The 20975-nt window shown below is 38.4% G+C and overlaps 1 protein-coding gene across 1 annotated transcript in view; it reads left to right on the top strand.

Moving 5' to 3' along the window:
• Positions 1 to 2950: 2950 nt before the first annotated feature.
• The window catches only part of LOC146785320 (uncharacterized), a 79871-nt gene continuing 61846 nt past the window's right edge, over positions 2951 to 20975 (top strand). Inside the window, exons 1-2 of the mRNA XM_085633016.1 lie at positions 2951 to 3959; positions 4425 to 9949. Of these exons, the coding sequence (XP_085489142.1) occupies positions 4738 to 9949 (5212 nt within the window). The 5' untranslated portion in view covers positions 2951 to 3959; positions 4425 to 4737. The remainder of the gene's footprint in view (positions 3960 to 4424; positions 9950 to 20975) is intronic.

The raw sequence follows: 20975 nt of genomic DNA, 5'->3' as shown, positions 1-20975 counted from the left end.
GTAAGTGTGCTTTCAAATTGGCAAAGAAATTTCGTTTTGGCACTAATGTGAAAACATGACTGTGTGTGCATAGAAGAATTATAGGCAGAAATGTATTGCGTCTTGCTCTGGTGATTTCACAGTTGCAGTAGATGGAAAAGAGGAGCGAATTTTTGGGGGAAGAAGCAGAGGTTTAGCACACACCCATGTGCTTGCCATGTATAGTCATGCACAGTAATTAGAAGCGAGTGGGGTTTTCAGGTTTAAGTCTGTAATGCAAATACATTCAGCATCACTAAGGCTGGTTGCCCCTGCTGGAGTGTAGGCAGTCACAGAGAATACACACGGTGGTGGTCTGAAAAAAAAACTGCTTGGACATGTGCATTTAAATAAATTAAAAAAAAAGGTTTCAGAATGTGTCAGTCTGTAAAAGTGATTTCAAATTGAAAAAAGAGATATACACTTGCCCCCGAAAAAAAAAGAGCAGTAAGTGTGCTTTCAAATTGGCAAAGAAATTTCGTTTTGGCACTAATGTGAAAACATGACTCTGTGTGCATAGAAGAATTATAGGCAGAAATGTATTGCGTCTTGCTCTGGTGATTTCACAGTTGCAGTAGATGGAAAAGAGGAGCGAATTTTTGGGGGATGAAGCAGAGGTTTAGCACACACCCATGTGCTTGCCATGTATAGTCATGCACAGTAATTAGAAGCGAGTGGGGTTTTCAGGTTTAAGTCTGTAATGCAAAAACATTCAGCATCACTAAGGCTGGTTGCCCCTGCTGGAGTGTAGGCAGTCACAGAGAATACACACGGTGGTGGTCTGAAAAAAAAACAGCTTGGACATGTGCATTTAAATAAATTTAAAAAAAAAGGTTTCAGAATGTGTCAGTCTGTAAAAGTGATTTCAAAGTGTAAAAAGAGATTTTCACTTGGCCCGAAAAAAAAAGAGCAGTAAGTGTGCTTTCAAATTGGCAAAGAAATTTCGTTTTGGCACTAATGTGAAAACATGACTCTGTGTGCATAGAAGAATTATAGGCAGAAATGTATTGCGTCTTGCTCTGGTGATTTCACAGTTGCAGTAGATGGAAAAGAGGAGCGAATTTTTGGGGGAAGAAGCAGAGGTTTAGCACACACCCATGTGCTTGCCATGTATAGTCATGCACAGTAATTAGAAGCGAGTGGGGTTTTCAGGTTTAAGTCTGTAATGCAAATACATTCAGCATCACTAAGGCTGGTTGCCCCTGCTGGAGTGTAGGCAGTCACAGAGAATACACACGGTGGTGGTCTGAAAAAAAAACAGCTTGGACATGTGCATTTAAATAAATTTAAAAAAAAGGTTTCAGAATGTGTCAGTCTGTAAAAGTGATTTCAAAGTGTAAAAAGAGATTTTCACTTGGCCCGAAAAAAAAAGAGCAGTAAGTGTGCTTTCAAATTGGCAAAGAAATTTCGTTTTGGCACTAATGTGAAAACATGACTCTGTGTGCATAGAAGAATTATAGGCAGAAATGTATTGCGTCTTGCTCTGGTGATTTCACAGTTGCAGTAGATGGAAAAGAGGAGCGAATTTTTGGGGGAAGAAGCAGAGGTTTAGCACACACCCATGTGCTTGCCATGTATAGTCATGCACAGTAATTAGAAGCGAGTGGGGTTTTCAGGTTTAAGTCTGTAATGCAAAAACATTCAGCATCACTAAGGCTGGTTGCCCCTGCTGGAGTGTAGGCAGTCACAGAGAATACACACGGTGGTGGTCTGAAAAAAAAACAGCTTGGACATGTGCATTTAAATAAATTTAAAAAAAAAGGTTTCAGAATGTGTCAGTCTGTAAAAGTGATTTCAAAGTGTAAAAAGAGATTTTCACTTGGCCCGAAAAAAAAAGAGCAGTAAGTGTGCTTTCAAATTGGCAAAGAAATTTCGTTTTGGCACTAATGTGAAAACATGACTCTGTGTGCATAGAAGAATTATAGGCAGAAATGTATTGCGTCTTGCTCTGGTGATTTCACAGTTGCAGTAGATGGAAAAGAGGAGCGAATTTTTGGGGGAAGAAGCAGAGGTTTAGCACACACCCATGTGCTTGCCATGTATAGTCATGCACAGTAATTAGAAGCGAGTGGGGTTTTCAGGTTTAAGTCTGTAATGCAAATACATTCAGCATCACTAAGGCTGGTTGCCCCTGCTGGAGTGTAGGCAGTCACAGAGAATACACACGGTGGTGGTCTGAAAAAAAAACAGCTTGGACATGTGCATTTAAATAAATTTAAAAAAAAGGTTTCAGAATGTGTCAGTCTGTAAAAGTGATTTCAAAGTGTAAAAAGAGATTTTCACTTGGCCCGAAAAAAAAAGAGCAGTAAGTGTGCTTTCAAATTGGCAAAGAAATTTCGTTTTGGCACTAATGTGAAAACATGACTCTGTGTGCATAGAAGAATTATAGGCAGAAATGTATTGCGTCTTGCTCTGGTGATTTCACAGTTGCAGTAGATGGAAAAGAGGAGCGAATTTTTGGGGGAAGAAGCAGAGGTTTAGCACACACCCATGTGCTTGCCATGTATAGTCATGCACAGTAATTAGAAGCGAGTGGGGTTTTCAGGTTTAAGTCTGTAATGCAAATACATTCAGCATCACTAAGGCTGGTTGCCCCTGCTGGAGTGTAGGCAGTCACAGAGAATACACACGGTGGTGGTCTGAAAAAAAAACAGCTTGGACATGTGCATTTAAATAAATTTAAAAAAAAAGGTTTCAGAATGTGTCAGTCTGTAAAAGTGATTTCAAAGTGTAAAAAGAGATTTTCACTTGGCCCGAAAAAAAAAAGAGCAGTAAGTGTGCTTTCAAATTGGCAAAGAAATTTCGTTTTGGCACTAATGTGAAAACATGACTCTGTGTGCATAGAAGAATTATAGGCAGAAATGTATTGCGTCTTGCTCTGGTGATTTCACAGTTGCAGTAGATGGAAAAGAGGAGCGAATTTTTGGGGGAAGAAGCAGAGGTTTAGCACACACCCATGTGCTTGCCATGTATAGTCATGCACAGTAATTAGAAGCGAGTGGGGTTTTCAGGTTTAAGTCTGTAATGCAAATACATTCAGCATCACTAAGGCTGTTTGCCCCTGCTGGAGTGTAGGCAGTCACAGAGAATACACACGGTGGTGGTCTGAAAAAAAAACTGCTTGGACATGTGCATTTAAATAAATTTAAAAAAAAGGTTTCAGAATGTGTCAGTCTGTAAAAGTGATTTCAAATTGAAAAAAGAGATATACACTTGCCCCCGAAAAAAAAAGAGCAGTAAGTGTGCTTTCAAATTGGCAAAGAAATTTCGTTTTGGCACTAATGTGAAAACATGACTCTGTGTGCATAGAAGAATTATAGGCAGAAATGTATTGCGTCTTGCTCTGGTGATTTCACAGTTGCAGTAGATGGAAAAGAGGAGCGAATTTTTGGGGGAAGAAGCAGAGGTTTAGCACACACCCATGTGCTTGCCATGTATAGTCATGCACAGTAATTAGAAGCGAGTGGGGTTTTCAGGTTTAAGTCTGTAATGCAAATACATTCAGCATCACTAAGGCTGGTTGCCCCTGCTGGAGTGTAGGCAGTCACAGAGAATGCACACGGTGGTGGTCTGAAAAAAAAACTGCTTGGACATGTGCATTTAAATAAATTAAAAAAAAAGGTTTCAGAATGTGTCAGTCTGTAAAAGTGATTTCAAATTGAAAAAAGAGATATACACTTGCCCCCGAAAAAAAAAGAGCAGTAAGTGTGCTTTCAAATTGGCAAAGAAATTTCGTTTTGGCACTAATGTGAAAACATGACTCTGTGTGCATAGAAGAATTATAGGCAGAAATGTATTGCGTCTTGCTCTGGTGATTTCACAGTTGCAGTAGATGGAAAAGAGGAGCGAATTTTTGGGGGAAGAAGCAGAGGTTTAGCACACACCCATGTGCTTGCCATGTATAGTCATGCACAGTAATTAGAAGCGAGTGGGGTTTTCAGGTTTAAGTCTGTAATGCAAATACATTCAGCATCACTAAGGCTGGTTGCCCCTGCTGGAGTGTAGGCAGTCACAGAGAATACACACGGTGGTGGTCTGAAAAAAAAACAGCTTGGACATGTGCATTTAAATAAATTTAAAAAAAAAGGTTTCAGAATGTGTCAGTCTGTAAAAGTGATTTCAAAGTGTAAAAAGAGATTTTCACTTGGCCCGAAAAAAAAAGAGCAGTAAGTGTGCTTTCAAATTGGCAAAGAAATTTCGTTTTGGCACTAATGTGAAAACATGACTCTGTGTGCATAGAAGAATTATAGGCAGAAATGTATTGCGTCTTGCTCTGGTGATTTCACAGTTGCAGTAGATGGAAAAGAGGAGCGAATTTTTTGGGGAAGAAGCAGAGGTTTAGCACACACCCATGTGCTTGCCATGTATAGTCATGCACAGTAATTAGAAGCGAGTGGGGTTTTCAGGTTTAAGTCTGTAATGCAAATACATTCAGCATCACTAAGGCTGGTTGCCCCTGCTGGAGTGTAGGCAGTCACAGAGAATACACACGGTGGTGGTCTGAAAAAAAAACAGCTTGGTTTCATAATGTGACAGTTTGTTATACAGATTTTCACTTGCCCAAAAAAAAAGAGGAGTTTGTGTGCATTCAAATTGGCAAAGAAATTTCGTTTTGTGACTATTGTGAAAAGAAATGTAGTAATATATTTAAATACAATAAAGAATTTTTTTTTTAGTTTTTTTGCAGGTATTGCTGAAGAACAGTGAACAAAATTTAAGATGCCTACAAAATCTCGAGTTCAAAAAACGCTAAAAAAAAAACTATATTTGAGGACAACTGGAGGACCAAAGTTAGTAGAAGATGCTGATGTTGGGAAAAAGAAAAAATCTTCTGGTAAGCAAAAAAGACAATTCCTAAACAAAATATTGAAAACAAACAAAAATGTACAAAATGTCTGTTCTCGGAAAAATGTAACAAAACCTACAGAACAGCAAAAAATTGAGGATTTAGTTAATGCAAATATACCTTCTGCAATTGAAAAGTTTAACATAAACAGAAAAACAGCATTTAAAGAGATACGTAGAAAAATGTTTCAGAGAAGAGTTATGTCCAATTTGATAAAGGATATAAAGAAATATAAGCAAAAGGCTAAATATTATAAGAGAAAAAAAGAAATTGAAGCCATTGCAGCAAAGGCATTAGAATTAAAAAGGAAACTATTCATATTAATTTTGAATAGGATGCGTACATTAGATAAAATGGTTAATGTACTGAAATCACAAAGCAAAAGCAAAAGAGTAGTGAACAGAACAAATTTTTGTAAAGTGTTTTTAGGAAAGTGGATGCATAGCTCAAGTAGTGAACCTTTTTTTAATGAAGAGAGCTATTTTCAAAGTAATAGTTTGCTGCATGCAGTTGACACCAGAGGTCGTTCATACGAAGTAAAAAATGGTTGCATAATGGAGAAGGAGATAATGGTTCCAAGAGATGAGGTACAAGTGATGGCAGATGAGGCAATGGGGAGACGTCCTAAAGCCCCAGTGTACACTTGGAATTGTAGTAGTATTTGCACTGTGCGTCAGGAATCTATTGACAGATTTCGAGAGTTTCTAAGAGAATATAGTAAAAAAAGTGTAAAACAAAAGATTAAGGTGCTTCAAAGTCTGGATCCATGCAGAGTGAGAGAGAATACTGGTTTGCAGGGTCATTCTCTTGCTTGTCTATCTAGAAAAGTGTGCAATAGTGTTTTCCATCATTTTAGGATGCTGGCTGTTCATCATACTGAAATGAGAAAGTTTGTGAGACGGTTGTATTTTGCCAAAAGTCCAGCAATAAAGTTAAATGAATTGAATAGGGCTCTGTTCCGAGGAACGGTATCAGATGTAGAGAAGGTTGTTGATGAAATTCAGTTTTGTTACTTTGGTCCTGAACAAAACAGTGCAGAGAAGGACACAGTAAATGAGGCAGAAGTGGAAGAGAATGTAGAACCTTGTGTAAGTAAGACATTTAATGATCACATAACAAAATTTGCAATAGTCTCTAATGAAAGACCAAATGTTACTTGTATTTGTTGCCGCAGAACTCATTATAGAAAACAAACTAGGAATGTTGATCTCTACAGAAAGAGTGAAAATGAAGATAATTATAAGTGGATGGATTTTGCAACATATATATTTCTTGAAAATTGTTTTGAATTGGGTGAAGATCAGCGTATTTGTAAATACTGCTACAACAAGTTAGAGGAAAATAGAATGCCGACCAGAGCTGTACATAATAATTTAGAATTGGATGCTATTCCTGCTGAACTTTCTGAATTAAATACATATGAGTCTATACTCATTCAATGTGTTCATCCGTTCCAGACCATAGTACGTATGGAGCCCAAAACTGGTAAATTACCTCCTTCAGATTTACTGAGAGGTTTAAAAGGTAGAGTGGTGTATTTGCCCTTGGATTTGAAAAAAAATATGGAAACTATTGATGCGGATACTTTGGAAACTGAACCATTAATTATTCTGGTTAATGGTGTACCTACAAAGAATAAGAAGATTTGGCAGGAGCTGGTAGATGTGCGGAAAGTACAAAGAGCAAATTTGTATTTGAAAAAAAATAACAAATGGTATGAATCAATTTATATAGTAGAAGAAGAAGAAGAAGAAGATTTACAAGGAGATACAGAAACACCAAGTGGACAAATTGAAAAAGTGGACAAGTCAAAGGAAGAAGAAATTTATGAACATTTTAGCATACATCCTCTCCATTCGAAAGAAGTTATGGGAGACAATATTGATCTCTTTCAGATGAAGAAAGCAAAAGGAAATCCCGTGAGTGTATGGGAGGAGAGCTTGGAAGCTCGATGTTTTCCCCAGCTGTTTCCTAAAGGAAAAGGAGGACGATACGATGAACGTCCGGAACAGATTCCAGCTTCTGAGTATCGGACTACAAGACTATATGCTGAAGATCCCAGATTTCGACAAAGTATCCCTTATTTGTTCCATCTTTTATTTGAAAGCGACTTGTCTGCACTGTCTTATGCAGTAAATCACATTTTAAAAAGTGGAGTACATTTACAAAATGTGTCTGCTAAGGATTTTATGGAGAAAGTGCAGCACCGAGATGATCATTTGGAAACACAACTGATCAATCTGATGGCTTGTCAGCGTGGGACAAATGAATATTGGTACCGACGCCATGGTGAACTAAAATGCATGTTACGCAATTTAGGAACACCAACATGGTTCCTTACCCTAAGCTGCGCCGAGTACGCTTGGGATGATTTACTGGATTTTCTACGAGAGGCCAATTCAAACATTGAAAACATCGAATACAAGACAGCAGGAGAACTGTGCTCATTGGATCCGGTTAATGTTTGCAGATATTTCAATCATAGATTTGAGGCTATGATGTCCTTCATCTGCAATAAAAAAAATCCACCCCTTGGAGAAGTAGTGGATTTCTTTTGGAGAAAAGAGTACCAGGCAAGAGGTGCTCCTCATATTCATATGCTGCTGTGGATCAAGGATGCCCCAAAGTTTGGAACAGATACTGATGAAGCAGTGTTATCTTACATTGAAGAATATGCAACATGTGCTATACCTAAAAGCACAGAAGAGTACAAGTTAAAGGAGCAAGTTCTACGTTTCCAAAGTCATCGGTGTGGAAAATACTGTCGACGGAAATACAAGAGCAAAGAAAAATACTACACTAAATGTCGATTTGGATTTCCTAGACCTGTTCTTACAAATGGAAGAGTCAACAGTTTTATGTCAGCTGTGAGACATACTATCACAAGAAAATCACCTAAGAATACCTACAACCTTAAAAGAAAAGAAGAATCAAAAAATATAAATGACTACAACCCAGTCATTTTATCCATGTGGAACGCTAACATGGATATACAGTATGTTGCTGACAATTCCATTGCTGTTGCTCGATATGTAACGTCTTACATTACGAAATCAGAAAAAACAGAATTGAAGGAAATGTGGGAAGAGATTTCTCACGAGAAGACTGTCAGTAAGAAGCTGTACAGTTTCAGTTTGAAGATGTTATCGCATCGAGAAATTGGATCCTACGAATGTTCAGATAGATTATCTTCTGCAAGTCTCTACTCGAAGTCAAGAAGAATAATTTGGGCAAGTTTAGGCCTTGCAGCAATGAGAAATCGGGTACTGAAATCTGTTGGAGAAATTGAATATTTGGCACAGTTCGAACCTGAAAGTACAGATATATTGAAAACAAACATGTTGGACACATATTATCCCAAGAGAAGTCATCATCTGGAGAACATGTGTCTCTATGAAGTGCTGCAGAACTACATTTATTCACGGAAAGCTGCAGAAGACATCAATAATGGAAAATATAAAGTCGTTGGTGAAGAAGGATGTTTGGTGAAGCAAACCAAAGGAAGTTTGATAAATCACCGGAAGCTGAGTTGCGACACTACCGACAAGAAAGAATTTTACTACTTGGCTCTTTTACAGTTGTTTAAACCATGGCGTTCAGAGGATGAACTACTGGGAGAATTCCAGAGCTATGAAGATTCTTTTAATGCTTGCAAAGACAGCATACAATGCAGTACATTCTCAACTTATCTGCAAATGTTAAATGAAGAAATTGAACAGGAAACTACAATTGCAGCAGAAATTGCTAGAGACAGTTCTCAGGACAGCCAAAGTTCAGGAACATACAGTCAAGATCCCCTAGGACAACCAATCGTTGAAAATGAAGCATCAATAGCCATGAATGAAGTGGAAACGGCTATGAATCAAGCTCAAGAAGAATTTATAGACTTAGAAAATTTGGAAAGACAACTGAATCAAGAGCAGCAACAAATTTATGAAGAGATCAAAAACAAAATTGATCACGGATTTCTACATGAAAAAAAAGAGTGCTCATGCACATCATTTCATCCAATCAGGATGTATGTAAGCGGACAAGCTGGCACTGGAAAAAGTTTCCTAATTAAAGTCATCAGAAGCTACCTAAAGCAAAAAACAGATTCTACTTTGTCTTGTGTGGTTACTGCTCCAACTGGGTTAGCAGCATATAACATAAAAGGAATCACCTTACATCGTTTGCTAATGTTACCAGTGGAGCATGAGAACAAAATACAATTCAACAAGCTAACTGGAGAAGCATGCTTGGAAGTTTCAAGAGTATTGAAGAAGATGCAAGTTCTCATTATTGATGAGGTGAGCATGGTATCAAACTTAATGCTTGCCTTTGTGCATTTAAGAATGCAGCAAATTTTGAAGACAGACTATGACGTGTTATTTGGTGGAAAACACGTCATAGTTTTTGGGGATCTTTTGCAACTTACTCCGGTTAAAGGACAACCAGTGTTTAATACTGTGACACATGAAGACACGAAGAAGTCATTGGGAAGCATCGGTAATACAAATATTTGGTCCTTCTTTGAGTACAAGGAACTTACAACTAATATGAGGCAAGCAAACGATGAAGAATATGGAAGTATTCTGAAAGATATCAGGATTGGACTACTCACAGAAGCTGGCAAAAAAGCATTACAGACTCGGCTGCTACATAATTTATTTCCAAAGGAAGAAATAGTTGCAGAGAAGATATACAAGAACATTGCAGAAAACAAAAGTGTCATCTGCTTAATGCCAACTCTACGTGAATGCTCAATATTCAATGAGGAGCTTTTGAAATTGGAAAAGGAAGAGATCAGGAAATTGGAAGCAGTGGACAAAATTGAGGATGGAAGAATTACTGTCACAGTAACAGGCAAACTGAAAAATAAATTGGACTCACTAGAGAAGAACATCTCCAAAACAGCAGGATTAGAAAAAAATCTATATGTTTGCATGAACTGTAGAGTGTTTTTAAGGAGAAATTTGGATGTTGAAAAAGGCTTAGTAAATGGAGCGATGGGAAGAGTTGTGGGTTTTATTAATTATCAGAAAAAAGATGGAATTGAATGGTTAAAAATAAAATTTGATCAGATAGAGGAAGTTAAAGACATTTGTCGTTGTTCAGTTCGTTTCATGCTTGTGAAAGACTTATATGTACGTAGGAAGCAGTTTCCGTTTTCTCTAGCATATGCTGTAACTATTCACAAGTCTCAAGGATTGACTGTAGATTGTGCATTTGTGAACATTGGATCTAGTGTGTTCAAAGAAGGTATGGCATATGTTGCTTTGTCACGAGTCAAAACATTATCAGGTTTATTCATGATAGACTTCGATGACTCAAAAGTTAGTGCTGATACAAACTGTGTAAAGGAGTATAATAGATTAAGAAGAAGCTATGCTCCTCATTTAGGTCAGTATCCTGTGTTGGAGAAACGTGTAGTTTCTCGTAAAAGGAGAAATGAGAATATCTGTAATGAAGATGTAGAGAAGAGGAAAAAAAAGAGGAGTGATGTAATTGCAAGCAAAAAGAATAAGGAAAATGAAGAACAGGTTGTAGGATGTCATTTTGAAAATAGCTCTGGTGTCAACTGCTACGCAAATGTAGTGCTGAATGTTGCTTTTTATCTGGAAAGTTTGCAAGAGCAGATAATAATAAATCAGGGAAAAAGATTCTGTTCAGAGCTCAGTCTCCTTTTTCAAAAGCTGAGTAAAGATAAAACTCAAATAGAAAGTGCTACTGATATTAGAAAACTTTTAGATGTATGTTCAGGACGAACACAGTTTTCTCAAAATGAACAGCAAGATGCTCACGAATTTTTGATGTATTTTCTTCAGGTAGTGGAAGAAGAAGGAGTTCCCATTGACATTTTTTTTGGTCTCTCTTATAAATGGGAACATAGTTGTGATAATTGTTATAATATAAGTGGTTCTATTGTTGATAATGAAAGGTTTATTTATTTGACATTGCCAGAGAGTAAAACAGTCACTTTTGCAAACTTAGTTAAAGATGCTAATCATAGCATGAAATGTGGTGAGTGTAATTCTGACATGTTATCAACATTAATTTTAAGGGAATACGGACAGTATGTAATTTTAATGATGCAACGATGTAGAGCTGATGGATCAAAATTGGATACTTTAATAAAGAAGTTTACAGGACAGCAATTATCAATTTCAGGAAAAACTTTTGTAACTGTTGCAATAATTTTCCATGATGGACCTACTGTTACTTCTGGACATTACACAGTTTATCTAAAATGTGAAAAAGGATGGACACTGTGTAATGATTCCCAATTGATTTTCAAACAACGTTTGCCTTTTGATTTAGCAAATTCCTATCTAATCTTCCTGAAACCTAAATTTTAGAGAGACTTGGCAAGATCTGGACAAAATAATTTTACCATTTTACAGGATTACCATTGCAATTTTGTAGAAAAAAGATTTTTAAAATTATCATTTGGCCTAAAGGAAAGATAACCAATTGTAATGTGGACTTTTTAAATTTTTAATGCAATTTTGAAAAACCAATAATTTAGAGATTATCGGTAACTTCTGCACATTTTAAATTTTGGAATGTTATTGGACTGCCACTGGAAATTTTTTCAAAAATAATTTCAAAAATTACTATTTGGCCATGTGGAAAAGTAAGCAATTCTATTGTGGACTAAATAAATTATTCGAAAAATTTTCGTGAACCAAAATGTTACAGAGAATCGGTGAGATCTGGACAGATTAAACTTTAGAATTTTAATGGTTTTCCCTTGGAAATTTATTCCAGGGAAAGAATAAAAAATACTATTTGGCCTAAAGGAAATAAAATCAGATGTATTTTGGAGTTATTTGAGATATATTATTGTGAATGTACTTCTGAAACAAAAATATCAGACGGTATTTTAAAGAAAAAAGTATTGTTTTTAGATGACATTTTTTAAGAATAATATGCATTTCTGTAATGATAAGTTTAAGTGAGAAGAGATTCTGGGCTTTTTTAATACAATCTTTGAGATTGTTATTTTTTTTTGCCCGCTGTAAAATGATGAATGCAATTGCTTTCACAATTTATAGTGAAATGCAATATATTCTGAAAACAGCAAAAATAAGGCAAAAATATTTTTTGGAAAAAAATGTAAATATGTGTACTGTATTATAAAATGTTTTAAAAATATTAATACTTTTTTCTTTTTTTTCAGATCGATATAGAAAATTTTCGTAAACTACAACCATTTTAAAAACTATTTTTTAAAAAAACAAATGAATAAATATTTTTTTCAGTGAGTATGGTAAGTCAATAGTAATAATTGTAGTCTTTCAAGGACCTTGTAATGTGAAAAATGATTTTTAGTGTTTTTTTTAAAAAATAAAAAAAAAGGTACGCTTACCGTACGCGTACGGTAAAAAAAAAAAAAGTTTTTTAAAAAAAATGTAAAAAAAAGATGAAAGATAAGGTTGGCTCTTAAAAGAACCGTTGTGTTCATGCAGGGACAGAGGAAAGGAACCATGGGAAAATCATTCAAAGCTACAAATGTGCTGATCTATTTTGTTATTCACTAGGGAAACACTGGTCTCCCTATAACAAATTAGAGCTTTACAAAATGTGCAATGAATATCAACCTTCCGAAATCGAGGGTTCATTTCCAGAGGGCCAGCAAAAGGAGATTCTCCCCCCACAGATGAAGGGCTCACCTGAGCTGCAGAAGAAGGAGTAAGCTCTGCAGGTGATGGTCCAGGCTGAGCTGCTGTGGATGTACTGGCTCGTCTTTCTGAAGAGTTACCTCCAAAAAGTTGAGCATGTGTCCTTTTGTGTACATCCTTGAGGTGCCTCATCATGGTGTGATTCCCAAAGGAATACTTCCTGTCAGGATTACCTCTAGAAAGTACACGCTTACACAGCTTGCAAGTAACTAAGGGTGCATTCACCTTTTGCTGGCCTTCTGGAAAAGTAAAATAATCCCAAACATAAGAAGGTTTTACTTTCCTCGCTCTCTGCCTCAAGACAGTGCTGCTGGTGCTAGCCTCACTCTCAGAAGAGCTCTGCTGTTCTGCCATCGTATCCCAAAGACAAACCAGCTCCTTCTCCCAAGGGATCACAAGCAGAAATGAGGGGAATGGGTGTGGTGTAGGAGAGTTCTAGAACTGAAAGTAGTTTCAACCAATCAAAAGTTGTGTTTCAAGATCACATGACCTACCGTACGCTTACGGTACGCTTACGGTGCGCTTACGGCAAAAAGTACGCGTGCGCGTAAAAAAGACACGCGCTTGCGCACATGCGCATAACAGTCATTTCCCGGCACTTCCGCGTAACGTGCGCGTGTTGCGTAAGCGCGCACGCGTCCCACGCGCAGTACGCGCGGCTACGCAAAGTGCGTAACTATACGCAAGCAGCGTAGATAGATTACGGACGTTGCGTAAACCGTACGCTTACCGTGAGCTTACGGTACGCGTACTATAAAAAAAAAAAAAAAAAAAAAAAATCTGGAAATAAATTTTACATGTTTATTTTAAAAAATATATATAAAAAAAATATTTAAGGATTTTAAAAATTAAAGCATAGTCTTTATAAAAGATAAGAAAATTAAAATAAAAATATGTTTGAAAAAAATGAAGAATATAAAAAAAAAATAGCATTTAAAAAACCTTGCAAATTCACTGAAAAAACCATGGGTTTCACACACGTTATAGTTAGGAATTAGCATTTAAAAAACCTTGCAAATTCACTGAAAAAACCATGGGTTTCACACACGTTATAGTTAGGAATTAGCATTTAAAAAACCTTAGAAATTCACTGAAAAAACCATAGGTTTCACACACGTTATAGTTAGGAATTAGCATTTAAAAAACCTTAGAAATTTAGTGAAAAAACCATAGGTTTCACACATGTTATAGTTAGCTGGACATTTTACTCGTAAAAAACCAATGAAATTGCCCCGTTATAGTTAGTTCAGCTAACTATAACTCGCGCGCCCGCAATGCACTGCTGATGACGTCACATATTACATCACTCATGACATGGTCAGTGACATCACTCATGACATCACTGATGACATCTCAAATGACATCACTGATGACATCACTGATGACATCATCCAGTGAATGTGTGTTATTCTGAAAATTAAATATGTTTTATATATGTATATCTCATGGTCGATGGAAGAATAAATGGGTATATAAGTGTCTAAATGGATGATTTGTTTTTGAAAAATTGATTGTGTAACTGACTGATTAAGTGTATCATAGTGAATACATGGCTTAGTGAGTAATGTTTAAATATGTAAATATCTGTATCAGTCTCTCACTTTGTGTATAAGTGGCTGCATGGGTTGGTGAGTAGCTACATGGGTGCCTATTTAGGTTATTAGTTGTTTTTTTGAGTATCAGTCTGAGTGTCTGCATGGTTCGGTGGGGGGTATTACGTAGTGCATCGGTGCATGAATGAGTGACTCACTGTTTGTATGTGTTGAACACAGCATGTGTGCAGGACTGTATGGGTGGATGAGTGTGTGTATGGGTGTGTTAGTGAGTGAATGACTGTCTCAATAGTGTCTTCAGGAGTAACTACATACGTTTTAAACTAGTATATGTGACTATTGGTGTATATATGTGAGTATATGTGAAAGTGAGAGATTGAAAGAGTTCCTGTATGAATAAGTATGTGTTTCTATAAGTGATTGTTTAAAAGACTAAGTATGTGTAAGTTTCCGTAGAAGTAAGTGTGGTGGTGTGTGTATAACTGTATATGCAAGTAAATGTATGTTTGATTCTTTATTAGCATGAGTGACTATGTGTGTGAGTAACTCTATGGATGAGTGGCATTGTGTAACAGGATGTATAGATGTATGAGTACATATGATGAGTGAGTACATGTATGAGTGACTGTATAGGACTGTTGGTGAATGAGTGGATGTGTATGTGGATCTTAGAATTACTGAAGAGGTTGTTGTAACTGGTATTGGTATGTCCATTGTTTTGAAATTTTTAGTCTCTATTTTTGAATGTGTGTATCAAAGCTTATATTAAGGTGAGAGGAGGTCTGCCACTCTATCACAAGGATGATGTCATCAGTGAGGTCATCAGTGATGTCATTTGAGATGTCATCAGTGATGTCATGAGTGATGTCACTGACCATGTCATGAGTGATGTAATATGTGACGTCATCAGCAGTGCATTGCGGGCGCGCGAGTTATAGTTAGCTGAACTAACTATAACGGGGCAATTTCATTGGTTTTTTACGAGTAAAATGTCCAGCTAACTATAACATGTGTGAAACCTATGGTTTTTTCACTAAATTTCTAAGGTTTTTTAAATGCTAATTCCTAACTATAACGTGTGTGAAACCTATGGTTTTTTCAGTGAATTTCTAAGGTTTTTTAAATGCTAATTCCTAACTATAACGTGTGTGAAACCCATGGTTTTTTCAGTGAATATATATATATATATAGCAATTCCTAGCTCACATCTGCTGCTCCTTCCAACAAACGGAGAGTGGACCCAAGTATTGTGCATTTTTTTCAATTTATTTTCGCACAAACCGCCTCGCCATTACGCATTTCTGCAGTTGCTTGCCTTGATCACATGACATGATATTAATATAGTTATATAACTACCAATCAGTAATTGTTAAGCTCGACTACTTACCAGTGTGAGTCTCAAGGCGCTGGGGGGGGGCTGCAGGTCTCAAAATATTCATTTTACATTATACTAATTTTAATGATATTTTCCAATTATTAGCATGAACATATATAGAAATAGATATATATTTGTACATGAATGAATTTAAAATATAAAAAATGAATATGTGTAAAATAAAAACATTTTCATAGTAATCATTTAAAAAATGATACAATGTAAAATACATAATTTTAATAATTATTTTTACACTAGATCTGTTTATATAAATATAAACACATATGTGTTCATGTTTTTATATAAGTATGTACTTATATATCTCATATTAAAATATTAGTGGAATATATTGAATTTACAATAATTGAAAACTATATATTAAAATATTTAACATTTATTACTTTAAACTCTACATTAAAAAAATTATATTTGTTTCTACTTTTGGACAATAATATTGTCACTAAACTTTTTTCCAATATTTTTGTACTTCACATTATAAGTATAGGATACCAATATTGTGACAAAAAATATTTCTGACACAATATTTTTGTCAAAATTATTGTTTACCATGATATTGTTTCAGTGATCCAGTTTTCAGTGGGAACTTAGAGTTAGGCGCCCATTCTCTCTTGAAAGACTGGTGTACCCGGGAGCAGGGAAAAAAGACTGTTGCTCGGTGGGCATCTTACATAGGTCAGTGTCCATTCAATGCCTCGTCAGTGGAGTATACCTCTGGAGAAGTCTATCTTAAAGCAAATGTTTCTTTGGAAACATAAATGAATATAGTGGGGGTATCTCTCCATTTCCTCAAACTGTGACTTCTCGATCCTGTTTACTACCTGGGAGGAAGGGTGTTCGGCTTGGGTTTTCGGATCAGGTGGAACCCGCTCAACAGAGCCTTTCTAACCCAAACCAGAACGTTACCCCCTCCCTAGGGCCTTTTTACACCTAAATAACCACATATATATGTACCACCTAGGGACAGGGAATTCCTATTATATATATATATATATATATATCAAGACCTCACAGCCTCGCGATCTCAGACAGACCCAGAACTTCCTACCCAGATGGCAGCCACAGTCTCGCGGTCTCAGACAGACCCAGAACTTCCTACCCAGACGGCAGCCACAGTCTCGCGGTCTCAGACAGACCCAGAACCTCCTACCCAGACGGCAGCCACAGTCTCGCGATCTCAGACAGACCCAGAACTTCCTACCCAGACGGCAGCCACAGTCTCGCGATCTCAGACAGACCCAGAACTTCCTACCCAAACGGCAGCCACAGCCTCGCGGTCTCAGACAGACCCAGAACTTCCTACCCAAACGGCAGCCACAGTCTCGCGGTCTCAGACAGACCCAGAACTTCCTACCCAGACGGCAGCCACAGTCTCGCGGTCTCAGACAGACCCAGAACCTCCTACCCAGACGGCAGCCACAGTCTCGCGGTCTCAGACAGACCCAGAACTTCCTACCCAGACGGCAGCCACAGTCTCGCGGTCTCAGACAGACCCAGAACTTCCTACCCAAACGGCAGCCTTAGCCTCGCGGTCTCAAACGGACCCAGTACTTCCTACCCAGACGGCAGCCTTAGCACAAGCTCATCCTATTATCACCGTAGTACACGATAGGGGAATCGGGGTTACTATGTATCAGATCACACAAAGACTATTAGTTGAGCACAACCTGTTCTTTAGTTCGAGGGGCTCTTTTCTCCCTCATTCAGTTACCACTTACCTGATCAGGATTAACATCTGTTCATGTCAAGTTGAATCTGACTAGAAGAATAGGCTATCCTCCTATACAAGGATACACAACACATGCTGACTCACAACAAGCTAAATACTTTATTTAATTGCTACATGCACACTCACAGAATACATCATATATACAACCTGCAAGGAAAGTAAAAGGTTAAGTTATACACTTCAATAAAAAGGGGTCGACATCACCTTAGTCGTATGTAGCCTGTGCTCAATGGTCATCTAGGTTCCCTTCTCGTCTGTGCCTCAGCTTCGCCTGGAAGTCACACCTCCGCAGTCGCGGGTCTACTCTCTTCTCCCTCTCCGAGTCACTGGAACCTCTTCCTCATCGGCTACTCTCTCCTCTTTAGATTCAAGTTCATCATCTGTCTTCCCTGAAATAAGTAGTAGCTTTTCTGCTAACGGCCAGGTGCCGCCTATGGACTAGAAGCAAGTGCCAATATCTAACTCAGATTTTCACTAATATAGAGGTGCATTCTCTCATGGAAAATTCCAGCTCGAAACCTGCCGCCCACCAAATTCCTGTACCTCCCCGTGCCAAGGACACGTTCCCAGCCGGCCGGCCTGATGTAGTGTCTTCGGCAGGGGAAGAATACACTCCTTCGATAAGGGCCGGCCTGAACCGGTTCTCTCCGAGCGAATAACACCTCATAACTAAAATATCACCCTTCACCTAGAAATGTCCCAAGCTGCCGGGGCAGAAAGAAAGATGGAGTCTCTCCTGTCTGAGGCCTACCAGGCCTGAATTCAGCACGACTCCATGAAATACCCTCACTATAGGGCAGGTTATCCTTAATACTAACGAATCTATCCCCTAGGCTATGTATGTAAGCCCTGATCTATGGGGAGGAGCACAGGATCGTGTCAAAGTGTCTAATAAATAGGCTCTATTCACTACTCTAATCCTTAGACTTGGATGGAAAGAGACTGAAGTCATATTAATCGCTCTACAACACAAGAAGGCCGGGAAAATAGAGCAGTACATTTCACCCTTGACTTCAGTCTATTATACATCCATTAAACAGAACTAACATCGGTGGAAGAATAATATGAAACAAAACTAACTGATCTATGTCTAGTACCGAGTGTACAGAAATGAAGCAGTGAAGGAATACACTGAATAAAGCAACAGATAGAAATCAAAACAGCGATAGCAATCAAAATGCCACCTAATGTGTGGCGTAACATATGCACGTCCGGTAACCACTTAAAGAGCTAGTCAAACCAGCCCTGATCAATGTGTTTTCTAACTTCATCCGTTAAGTCATGCAACTTATCTAGGTGTGCACGAATGGATTGTGTATGATCAGATAAGTTAAAACAGCAGAGGCCTTCAAAGTCCGAGCAACCATGTCCATGTTTAAGCAAAAGATAATCAATGGCTGCTCTATTTTGCAAAATGGCCCTACGTTCACCCTGGGCGTCCAATAGCAAGTCAGACAAGACTGTAGAAGTATGATTAATAGATTTCACCATCCAGCAAGCCATTTTCCCAATAGATTTGGCATTATAAACCGCCAAAGCAGGAACACCAATAATTGAAACAGCTAGGCTAAGATATTCAGACTTGGAATATAAATGCAAAGATGAGTCACAATCCTCCTGTAACATCATAGTATCTCGAAGCACACGAGAGTTGGCATTTGGATGTGATGAGAACATCAGCAAACTCAGTCTGGTAATGGCACACGGGCCTCCGGAAATGTTTGCAGGGACATATGGCCAGGAAGTGTTACCACATGAGAAAAGCCATCCGGCAGGTAGCAACATCGCACGATAGTGACTGGGAGTAACTACCAAACTATTGCAAGTCATATTGTTCTGGACTGAGACACATGTGGTCGGTGTCCTCTGAAAACACAAAGTCCGTTCGTGAGTTGTGAATGAAGTGGCGCCTCTTAACTTGAGGCGTAGGCATTCAGAAATTGCATTAGGATTACATGTAAGAAAGAAGCATAGGTCACCTCGTGTGATATTATACGTAATTATTTGGGACTGGATGGGGAGTTGCTCATTCGGCAGTTCAGTGCACAAAGGACAATATACATGGGTAGCAAAATCACCCAGGATAATATTCGGACGAGCCTTCGAAACGTTAAAGATACTAATTAAAGTCTCCAGTGAGGCGGGGACAGCAACTAGACAAGTCGCTAGAATGTCATGCACAGAACTCATCGGTGTCAAGCAGAAGTGAGGGGCATCAGTCACTCTCTTGGCCAGTAATGTCCAAAAGTTCGATGACGAATCCCACGCATTGAAGGAACGCAACACTCGGGTTCTCAGTTCATCCCGGGTTGACGGGATCCCTTCTCTCTCGCCGAACCAATCCAAAAGGAGTCCAGTTCCGACACATCCTGCAGCAACAATCCAAAGAATGATCTGAAAAAGAACCAAATACAGGCATTAATCATTCTCGTAAATAACATTTATCAGCTGGGACAGCTTCCCAGCTATCTTTCCCTGGCCTCATAACCAAAATGGTATTGTCCTGACCGGTGGCAATAACCTCTGCTTGTTCAGGGGGATTCTTAGGCGATTGCACCCAAACCCTGGCCCCAGGGTTATCCGTAGAGCCAAAGCCTTTCTGGCCACGTACAGTTAGCAAAGTTGGGGCAGTGCCTTTCAATATCTCGCCACTGAAAACAGGCATAATGAGTAATTGAGCCACTCGGTCAGTGCGGTGTATCAGAAAGTCAATCTCACTGCTATTTAGCAGAAGTACCTTAATCTCTCCCTGATAGTCACTGTCGATGACACCTCCAAGTACCTGGATGCCTTTTACAGCCAGCCCCGATCTAGGGGCGATCAATCCAAAATTCCCAGGTGGTATATGAATACCAACACCAGTAGCAATGATGACCCGATTCTTACTCTCCAGAACGGTGTCATCCATGGCGTGCAAGTCTAAACCAGCCGACCCTGGGGTAGCTCTGCATGGAGTCAGAGCTCCGGGAGTAATTTCCCAATACATCACAGTTTCACTGATTACATTAGGCATAGTCTCAACATTTGGGGGAAACAAACGCATAAGTGGAGATTCAGCATTTAAAAAAGGACGATTATTCAGAATCAATAGTGCTTGTGGTAAAAAGTCTCGCCAGTTTTTATACTTGTCATCTGTTAACTTTCGTAATTGGTCCTTTAACAGGCCATTCAATCTCTCCACCAGGCCCGAGGCCTGCGGGTAGTAGGGTATATGAAATATCCATTCAATATTATTTTCCACACAGAATTCTTGTACCAATCTTCCACGAAAATGGGATGCATTATCAGATTGAATTTGGAATGGCACACCATAATACATCATAATTAATTCTAATGTTTTTATGGTATTCAATTGGGTAGCTTGCTTACATGGAAGAGCTACCAGCAAGCCACTATATGTATCGACAATTGTGCAAACATATTGACAATTCCTACTCATGGGAAGGGGTCCGATGTAATCAATTTGCCAAATTTGAGCGGGCAATTTCCCGCGATGTAAATGGCCTCTAACAATTTGGGGTACCTTACGCTGTCTGATATGTTGACAGACGGGACAATGTAAAATAACATTTTTGATTAGATCCAGGGGAATATAAATTCCTCTATCAGCAGCCCACCTGCTAGTGGCCTTCTCTCCAAAGTGTCCTGCCTTCTGGTGTGCCCATTTCGCCAATCCCGCAATATCAGGATCTTGTCTGTCCACCACTGCCTCAGCAATTTTAGATTTTTCATCTGCAATGTTATGAAAAAATTTGTCAAGGGAGTCTATTGG

This window comes from Triturus cristatus, chromosome 11 (assembly GCF_964204655.1).
Source record: "Triturus cristatus chromosome 11, aTriCri1.1, whole genome shotgun sequence".
Lineage (NCBI taxonomy): Eukaryota > Metazoa > Chordata > Amphibia > Caudata > Salamandridae > Triturus > Triturus cristatus.
This window is presented reverse-complemented; position numbering and strand designations above follow the sequence as displayed.